This window comes from Cetorhinus maximus, chromosome 12 (assembly GCF_964194155.1).
Source record: "Cetorhinus maximus chromosome 12, sCetMax3.hap1.1, whole genome shotgun sequence".
Classification (NCBI taxonomy): domain Eukaryota; kingdom Metazoa; phylum Chordata; class Chondrichthyes; order Lamniformes; family Cetorhinidae; genus Cetorhinus; species Cetorhinus maximus.
Window position 1 is genome coordinate 91,742,323 of NC_135890.1, and position 10,591 is coordinate 91,752,913.

Consider the following 10,591-nt stretch of genomic DNA (forward strand, 5'->3'; position numbering starts at 1 on the left):
GCGACTTCGAATGATTCCGGCTTACTAACCTGAATAGCTACCCAGGAAATGTTAGAATAATTAAAACCACTTCTAACTCCTGGGTAACTATACTACTGTTCTCTCAGATTCTTCACTGGACCACCTCAACCCCCCCCCACAACCCCGATTCCCCACAGGACCCTCTGACTATCCCACCCAGACCCTCCAGCTCACCCCGATCCCCCTGATGACCACCCCACCAACCCAACTAACTCCCTGGCCACCCCTCCAACCCAACTACCTCCTGACCCTCCAACTACCCCCACCCGACAACCAGACTATCCCCGAACCTGACTACCCCCAACCTTCGGCCCCTCACTCACCTGCCACCCTATCGCCTCACCCACTTATCTTGTACACTTACATTCTCTCCATAAGTTCTCAAAATGGTTTTGGGACATTCAAACTCTCTACGTATCGCAATACAGCAACTAGTGCCATAAAAAGGGGGCATGACTTTTACCACAATTCTCCCTGTTGCTTCCTGTGAGGATTACTGCACTGCATGAGTTTGGAAGGACCCTCCATCGGAAGACGGGCCCGGAAAATCATAGGAAAATAAGTGGGCAACTTCTTGTCTGATCTGTGTTGGAAATAGGGATTCTGTTCAGGGGTTCAGAAACTCTGGGTCTTTAATTCTCTGAATCACAATTGAAACATTCACCAAGAAATGCTAGCAGAAGTTTGACAACAGGTTGTAATTTAAGTTTACAAATTAATAAATACAAAATTATTTTTGGAAATTTAAATATATTCTATACGAAGCATGACGTAGATGAACAATAATCTCCAGCTTTACAACAATCAGAATCTTTCTATAGTGAACTTGAGGTGACTGTAAAGCATTAAGTGCACATTGTAACCATGGGACACTAATACACCAAATAGTTTTCTTGATGAAAGATAAGAAAATGACATACAGTTTAGGCTGGTACAAGCGTTTTCCAGTGCCTATTTTTGAGGTGGTGTAGAAAAGCTTCATCTCGGAATCTGAGACCTGGCATTCTGCCAATTTATTCAGAATATCTTTTCTCTATGATAGAAAATGGGGAAAAAATCATTTAATTGGTTTACAGCAACACAAAACATGGACATTTTATTAAGCAAGACAGGTAAAACCTTGTTACCTTTTGTACTCTACCTCACCATCTCTTTTTACTATCAGCAAGAGGTTTCTTTAATGTTATTTTTGCATTGAGTGCTTTATTATAAAGATAAATATTCTACCATTTTAGAAAAACCTATGTTATTGGACAGTTAGTATAAGAGTTTTTTTTAAATAGAACTTTGGGGCTGAATTTCTACAAAATTCTAGTCTGTGCCAAAGCGCAATTAGGGTCCATTTCCAATAATCTTACAAATAGTCACTTCTGTACTACAAATAGTAGTACAGAACTTGACTATTGCTGAAAAAAATAGACATGCTGTCAAATCCTTTTGCCTTGTGTTCATCAGCGTAGACGCAAGGATGCCAAATTTCAAACAGAACAAGAATTTAGACTGCACGAGAAAAAGGGTGCTGATTAATTGCCAAGTCGGCTCTGATTGGTCAAGGCATTGCCATGGTGAATACACCAGGGGCCTATTGTCACCCATGCTTTTGATTATTTAAAACAGGTGCAATGTCTGCACATATTCCTTTTTCCTGCAGAGGACAGGTCCCTGTATATGAATATACATAATTTCAATAATGCAAGTGAGTGACATTGCGAGCCCGACTGATAAATCTTCAAGCCTTTGTTAGTGTAACTCTTAAGCATGCTCAGGGTTGTTCAGCAAATGCTGCCCAATGGCAGAATCACATCTAATGTTAGACATTACGTTCTGAGTTTTGCAAGCACAGGTTGGTTGAGCACGGACAATACTCTGCATATTGCGAACAGCCGAAGGGGCGTGCTGTTTGATACGATTGGGATGTACGGCCCACGTACCTGGCATTGCACTGACAATGAAACTCATATGCCACAATACTCATTTGTGTGGTGAGCACAACACCTTTTTGGCCTGACGTCAGTGTTCTGTTAGTGGAAAACACTGCTCGTGCTGCCACTGCATAGTAGCAGCATGAAATGTCTAGCTTTGCCTGTTGCTCAAATTTTTCAGATACTTCACCCTTCCAGGGTAATTTGAGGTAGACTGGGCATTTTTCAGATCTGAAAGTGACGGCCTTAAGCCCATTCGTGAGTATGCACGATATACAGTTGGCGAAGTAGCCATTATCACGCAAGATAGCTGTGATGCACCCTATTTTGGTTTCAAGCTTGCACAGTGAGCAAATGGCTTGGGCCCTACTTATAAAATTGCCAATAAGGCCAATTTGCAATGCCGAGAGCTGTAGGAATCCCAATTTGTAAATTGACCAGTGAATGTAAGCTTGCAGTAGATAGTAATAGAGCACCTATTAGCAAACTTCTCAACTAGCATGTTAAGGTGAATTTGAGCGCGGGATGAAGTGCATTAAAGTGTGTAAGGAAGTTTTTACATGCAGTTGCAGATTCAAATATAGCAACGCATCATCTACGTATTGGAAATATGCAAGGGATAGGAGGTTAGGGGCCATTCCATCAAAAATGTGTTTCTCATGAAAACCAATGAAAACATTAGCGTGAACTGGCCCTAGAGGAAACCCCATGGCAACACCATCTATTTGGGCATATATAGTGTCATTAAAGCTAAATTCAACTGCATGAGTTGCTAAGTTCAAATGTTCTATGAATGCAGATTCAGAACATGGAGGCACATCTAGATGCCATGGTATAGTGACATGGCACAAATGCCTGCAGCTTCCTTAAGCGGCACATTCGTGAATAGGCTCGCAATGTCAAACGAGCACATAGGCACAGGATTGTTGTCGATATGAGCATAATCTTTGCGAGAGTGAAACAATCCTTCACCATGTATGTGGAGCACTCACTCAGAACTATTGTAGCAACTCGCTCAACCATTTGGCCAATTCATGTTGTACAGAACCAGTCAGAACTAAGATAGGGCGAAATGGGACATCACTATTGTGTGTCTCAGGCAGCCTCGTACATACTCGGACGCAGTGAATCATGAGAATGAATCCCATCATATACCCCGCCAAGCAGTTCGTTACTCTTACGCAAGTCTAACAAACGTTTTTGTAGCTTGCTTTCAAACAGGGGTGTGCGGTTATGCTTGACAGTGGGTCCAACAGATACAAATTTGGATCCGCCATTAAGAACAGTGTGCATTTTGTCAATATAGTCGTGCTTGTTAAGGATGACTATTCTAGTCCCTTTGTCTGGCTTGCAAATATGTATAATAAAAGCAAAATACTGCAGATCTGAAATAAAAACAGAAAGTGCTGGAAAAACTTGGAACAGTTTCAAAGAAGAGTCATATTGGACTCAAAACATTAACTCTGTTTCTCTCGCCACAGATGCTGCCAGACGTGCTGAGGTTTTCCAGCACTTTCTGTTTTTATTGCAAATACGTATGCCTTGGTTGGCCTTGAGGCCTCACAATGCCACCAGACATTCATATTACATATGAAAATCAGGCAAGTCATTGGGCATCCGCAATACGCAGGTGCGAAATCAGCTAGGCGCACTTTCAAAGACTCAGCATTTTCAATGAGCACTGGTTTCACAAGGACACAAGAAATAGGAGCAGGAGCAGGAGTTGACCCCACAATCCATCGAGCCTGCTCCGCCATTCAACATGGTCATGGCTGATCTTAGGTTTCAACTCCACCTTCCTATCCGCTTCTCATATTCTTTGATTCCCTGAGAGATCAAAAATCTGTCCATCCCAGTTTTAAATGTATTCATTGATGGAGCATCCACAACCCTCTAAGGTAGAGAATTCCAAAGATTGACAACCCTTTGAGTGAAGTAATTTCTGCTCACAGTCCTAAATGATCGGCCCCTATTCCAAGACTGTGCTCCTGTGTTTTAGATTCCCCAACCAGCGAAACAATCTCTCAGCGTCCATCCTATCAAGCCCCTTCAGAATCCATAAACATTATTATAAACAATCTATCATCAAAAATCAAAAACGTGCAGATTTAAAGTTATACCAGTGTTAAAACACATTATTTAAACTGGGCTTTGCCTTTATACATCAGTGTTTATAAATGAGCTTCATAGTTCACCTGAGTTTTCTTTTCTTTTTGTTCTAGTATTTTTTCCAACTGTTTCCTCTGCTTCTTGCTCAGAGGTTGCTTTGATTTTCCAGCATCTTCGATCACTTGTTTTCTTTTTCCCCTTTTTGCTGGTAGAACCAGCGCATTACTCTCATCAATACCCTTTAGTGTGACTCCCTCTGCAACAGAGCAAGTGATTTTAAAACTTCATTCAAATTTGTTCAACATCAAGACAGTAATGGAGATACAGAAAACAACCGGTGGTTATTTGCAAAATAAAACAAATTACAACACTTATCTCTTGTAACTCAGACATCAATATGCATAGACATATTATTTCATTACTTGAACAGAGATGCGCCATGTGATTTCTCAGCTGATCTTTCTAGCATTCACTAGAAAACAATTCTTTGTTCACAAAGTTACTTTTAACTTCTTGAAGCTTTAGCCAAGAATTGCAAAGGATGTTCGATCATCCACTTGTTTTTTTCCACTTTCTCATCCATAACATTAAATGAAATTCAGTGTATGCCACGCACACACAAATGATGTGGTAACTCCCCCAACCATATCTTGATATTTAGAGAATGTTGAAGGGAAATTTAATTGAGGTGCACAATATTATGGAGGGCCTAGGTATAGTGCATAGGAAAATCTATTTCGCTGAACAAAGAGGTCAATAACCAGTAGGCACCACAGAGAGGTGGGGGTATGGAATTCACTGCTTGAAAGGGTGGTAGAGGCAGAAACTCTCATTGCATTTAAAAAATGCCTGGATGTGCATTTGCAGTCCTGTAACGTTGCTGGAGTATGGACGAAGAACTGGAGAATGGGATTAGGCTGGATCACTCTTTTTCAGCAGGCACAAGCACGATGGGCTGAATGGTACGTAGGACTTAGGAGCAGGAGTAGGCCATTCAGCCCTTCGGGCCTGCTCCACTGTTCAATAAGATCATGGCTGATTTGGTTGTGGTCTCAGCTTTGCTTTCCCCTCTGCTCCCATAATTCTTGTCTATCAAAAATCTGTCTAACTCTGCCTTGAATATACTCATTGACCCAGCCTCCACTGCTTTCTGGGGAAGAGTATTCCACATACTAATGGTCTCTGAGAGAAAAAAATTGTCCTCATCTCTGTCTTAAAAGGTAGACCTCCTGTTCTTAAACTATCTTCCATAGTTCTAGACTCTCCAAGTTGAAACATCCTCCCGGTGCTACCCTATCAAGTTTCCTCAGGATCTTATGTTTTAATAAGATCAGCTCTCACTCTACGAAACTCCAATGGATACAGGCCCAGCCTTTCTTCACAGGATAAACCCTTCAGCCCAGGAATGAGTTGAGTGAACCTTCTCTGAACTGCTTTTAACTCAATGATATCTTTTATTCAAAAAAGGAGACCAAAACTGTTCACAGTACTCCAGATGTGGTCTCGCCAAGGCCCTGTACAGCTCCAGTAAAACTTCCCTATTTTTATATTCCATTCCTCTTGCAATAAATGCCAACATTCAATTTGCCTTCCTAATTACCTGCTGTACCTGCATACTAACTTTTTGGGATTCATGTACCAAGACACCCAGATCCCTCTGTACCACCAAGTTCTGCAATCTCTCTCCATTTAAATAGTACACTGCTTTTCCATGCTTCTTATCAAAGTGGGCAAGTTCACATTTCCCACATTATACTCCATCTGCCAAATTTTGCCCACTCATTAACCTGCCTTTGCAGACTCTCCACTTCCGCTTGACAACTTATTTTCCTACCTATCTTGGTGTCACTGGCAAATTTAGCTACCATACATTCAGTCCCTTCATCCAAGCCATTAGTGAAGACATGGTAGCTAAATTTGCAGATGACACAAAGACAGGATAGTATGTTGTGAAGAGGACATGCGGAGGTTGCAGATGGATATAGACAGGTTGAGTGAGTAGGCAAAGATCTGGCAAATGGAGTTTAATGTGGGAAAATGTGAAGTTGTTCATTTTAGCAGGAAGAACAAAAGAGCAGAGTACTGCTTAAATGGAGAACGGCTGCATAAAATCACTCATAATTATCGCAGAACACCCTTCTTCTATGCCATAAATTTTACACGCTTCTATGTCAGATTACACTCGTTACTTTTACTACGGTGAGATTGGCTATACTAGGTTTATCCTAGAATAAGTGTTGGAGACAGTCAGTATTGATATAACTGTAAAGACTGTGATACAAATATTGAAATGTACCAGCTTACCTTATTCTTGGGATCCAGAATTTAATGTACCTACCATATTAGACAACAAATTAATAAGGGTCAAACCAACTAAAATTATTTTTCTGAGGCAGCGGGATTTAATTCTGTTTTTTTTTGCACAGGTTACAGATCATATTGAAAGCATTCAGGTGAAGGATAGGGTTGAGTAAGGTAATTTTTATGCGCACCTTCCAGTTCAATCTTAACTTTAACTTCATTGCTGGATTGTTCTGAAGAGTTTTCCACAGACTTGACTTGAAGTCGTGCTTTCCAGTTGTGTCTTTTCCGCAGTCTACCCATTCTCAAATTACCAACCTGCAACAGAGAGACAAACATCTGATATCTGGAGAAGTGGGGGTGGTGGGGGCTAACAGGGCAGTGGAGGATGAAATGGAAGGGTGGGGGGCATTCGCAGGGGACAACGTGGTGGGGGGGGGGGGGGGGGGGGGACAACGTGGTGGTGGTGGGAGGGGACAACATTGGAGAAGTTGGGGGGCAAAGTAGGGGCATTGACATGGGAAAGCAAGGAGCGAAATAGGGCCATTCACAGGGGTGAAATAGAGATGAAGAGACATTCAAAGGAGCAATTACAGGGACAACTGAGGGGTGAAGTAGGGGCAATTACAGGGATGAAGCTCGCAATCAGTTTAACCATAAAAAGTGCCCTCGGCCCAGTTGTAGAGCGAACTCACAGCCTTTCCTCGATTACCGATTGACCCGCCCTCGATCTCAGGCGGCGTTCAAACGTCTTCTACTTTTTATCATTTTGCACACATGTCCCCACCGGAAGTGTCCGCTGGCACCTTGCAAATGATTCCGGCTGGAATCGGGGGCCGCAGAATGAGTTCCGGCGCCGCAGGGTCAACATCAACAATAAATCATTTGCAGTCTGCCCTGCCCAAGAAATTTAGTGAAAAGACTTCTTCGGCGTTTTTGCACAATTGTACAATTTAAAGAAGTCTGTCAATAACAAAATGGGCGTATTTCACTAGACAAAGCTTCTTTCAGCCTCCTCTGGAAACTCTGGAGCTGTTTCAGATTCCTGGATTTAAAATTTCAGTAACTCAGTGCCAACATTCTTCATAAGCAACACCACCAAAAACAGATTAACTGGTCCTTTATCTTACTTGCTATTTATGGAACATTGCTAAGATTCCATAATAATTGGTGAAGCTGCCTATATGTGTTCATAGTAACTGCAGTTGAAAAAAATAATTAATTGGATGCAAAGTACTTAGAGAATATTATTATATGTGCTATGTAAAGGCAAGTTCTTTCCTTTTCAGACCAAGTATTCAACTTGAATAAGGCAAGCTGAGAAAATGCTCTAAAATGATATTGAGAGGAAGAAAATGTCCCAGGGAAAAAAAAACAGTCTAACCAGCCCAGCTGAAATAGGTGTCAACTGTGAATTGGGACCAGTGGGAAACAAAACAAAAACAAATATACCTGGAAAAACTCAGCAGGTCTGGCAGCATCTGCAGAAAGGAGCACAGTTAATGTTTCGAGTCCGAATGACCCTTCAACAGAACTAAGTAAAAATAGAAGAGAGGTGAAATATAAGCTGGTTTAAAGGGGGGGGGGAGGGGGGTTGGGACAAGTAGAGCTGGATAGAGGGCCAGTGATAGGTGGAGATAACCAAAAGATGTCACAGACAAAAGAACAAAGAGGTGTTGAAGGTGGTGATATTATCCAAGGAATGTGCTAATTAAGGGTAGAAAGCAGGACAAGCAAGGTACAGATAGCCCTAGTGGGGGTGGGGTGAAGGAATCGAAATAGGCTAAAAGGTAGAGATAAAACAATGGATGGAAATACATTTAAAAATAATGGAAATAGCACCTATTGCCATTATTTTTAAATGTATTTCCACCCATTGTTTTATCTCTACCTTTTAGCCTATTTCGATTCCTTCACCCCACCCCCACTAGGGCTATCTGTACCTTGCTTGTCCTGCGTTCTACCCTTAATTAGCACATTCCTTAGATAATATCACCAGCTTCAACACCTCTTTGTTCTTTTGTCTGTGACATCTTTTGGCTATCTCCACCTATCACTGGCCCTCTATCCAGCTCTACTTGTCCCCCGCCTTAAATCAGCTTATATTTCACCTCTCTTCTATTTTTACTTAGTTCTGTTGAAGAGTCATACAGACTCGAAACGTTAACTGTGTTCCTCTCCGCAGATGCTGCCAGACCTGCTGAGTTTTTACAGGTATTTTTATTTTTATTTTTGTTTTAGTTTTACCCTGTATTGTGTGAATGTGTGAAAGGATTCTTCAGCTAAAATTTGTGCCTGTGGCTAAAACACATTTGTGGCAAAACAGAATTTTTTGTTGGAAAACATTATGTTAATACGTTACACACTTAAGTTGGTTCTGATCCTTAAGGCAGAAACACCGACACACTAGCACAAGTCAATGTTCCAAATTTAGTTGCAAGTTTTACATATGATCATTTTTTTCTAAGTAACAACACATACAGAATAGCACAATTGTACACAGCAATTAGCTACTAATTTCTAGCCCTCAGAAGATGTGCCCTGCTCCTTTGCCAATACAGGCCGGGTAAAAGATATAGGGCAGAATTTTCTGCCTGCCGGGCGGGCGGGCCTGACCCAATCTCCGGCAGGCGGGGAACTGATCCCCGCCAGAGAAGCGGGCCCCGTCACCATTTTACGTGGGAGGGCCAATTAAGACCCAACCAGCGTGACGCCTGGCGGGAAGCACTATACGCTCCCTGTGCAGGCAGGGGGGATTCCCCAAAAGTGAGAGTGCGCTCTTTCATGCATGCGCACGAAAGAGCGCACATCTCCCTGAGGCTAAGTGCTGCCTCAGGGAGATCGCTCACACTTCTAAAAATATGAAAATTAAAAAAAATTTCCCTAACATGTGCCCCTCATTTGACAATGTCACATGAGATGGGACATGTTCATAATTTACATTATAAGTTTATTAAACTTTTTAAATGCCTACATGAAACCTCATCCCGCCGGTGGACGAGATTTCATGTTTTTTATATTTACAGGTCGGCGGGCGCACAGCTGATTTGGCTGTGCCCCCGCCTTCCTGAAAATTTAAATGGGACGGGATGACGTCGGGAGTTCCCCCCGATGTCATCCCGTGTCATTTTACGTGTCGACAAGCAGGCCCCGCCCCCTGCTCGCCGACAGCAAAATTCAGCCCATAGTGTTTTGTATGACAAGACTGTACCTCATTCCAGTGCACACTTGGGGCGGAACTTTATGGCCCCTCCTGCCGGGGGATTTTCTATTCCCACCGAAGTCAATGAAGTTTTGAACAGCTCGCCGCATTTTACGGCCCCGCCCCCGCTGCAACGGATTTGTAAAATTCCACCCTTGAATACAGTTCCTGGAAATGCTCGATGGGTGGATGGTCAGAACATTGGACAGAATATAAAGAACAGCAAAGAATGACAAAAAGATTAATCAGGAGGGATTAGAGTCCGAGAGAAAGCTGGCTGGAAATATAAAGATGGATAGTAAGAATTTCTATAGATATTTAAATAAGAATTGAGTTAATAAAGGGAGTGTAGATACTATAGAAAGTGAGTCTGGGAATTAATAATGGAAGTAAGGAGATGGCAGATGAATTGAACAGGTATTTTGCTTTGGTTTTCACTATACAGGATACGGCTAACATCCCAGAAATAGTTGTAAATCAGGAAATGGAAGGGAGGGAGGAACTCAGGAAAATTACAATCACTAGAGAAGTGGTATTGAGCAAACTGCTGGAGCTGCGGGCTGGCAAATCCCCAGGTCCTAATGAACTTCATCTTGAAAGAAGTGGCTAGTGAAATAGTTGATCCGTTGGTTTTAATTTTCCAAAGTTCCCTAGATTTGGAGAGGGTTCCATTACATTGGAAAAGAGAAAACGTAACTCTTTTATTCCAAAAGGAAAGAAGACAGAAAGCAAGAAACTGCAGGCCAGTTAGCTTAACATCTGTCAGAGGGAAAATGTTAGAAGCCATTATTAAAGATGTTATAGCAGGGCACTTAGAAAAGTTTGGGGAATCAGGCAGAGTCAACAAGGTTTTATGAAAGGGAAATCATGCTTAACCAATTTATTGGAGTTCTTTGAAGGAGTCATATGTGCTGTGGACAAAGGGGAGCCAGTGGATCTACTGTACTTAGAATTCCAGAAGGCATTTGATAAAGTGCAACATTAAAGGTTATTGCAGAAAATAAAAGCTCATGGTGTAGGGGGTAATATATTGGCA

General features: G+C 42.0%; 1 protein-coding gene across 2 annotated transcripts in view; it reads right to left on the reverse strand.

Moving 5' to 3' along the window:
• dhx37 (DEAH (Asp-Glu-Ala-His) box polypeptide 37) overlaps positions 1-7,153 on the reverse strand; it is a 38,032-nt gene extending 30,879 nt beyond the window's left edge. For both annotated transcript variants that reach the window (XM_078554105.1, XM_078554104.1), the window contains exons 1-4: positions 7,049-7,153; positions 6,545-6,671; positions 4,139-4,308; positions 942-1,054 (exon numbers count right to left, since the gene is read on the reverse strand). In XM_078554105.1, coding sequence (XP_078410231.1) covers positions 942-1,054; positions 4,139-4,308; positions 6,545-6,656 — 395 coding nt within the window. In that variant the 5' untranslated portion in view covers positions 6,657-6,671; positions 7,049-7,153. The remainder of the gene's footprint in view (positions 1-941; positions 1,055-4,138; positions 4,309-6,544; positions 6,672-7,048) is intronic.
• Positions 7,154-10,591: the final 3,438 nt, after the last annotated feature.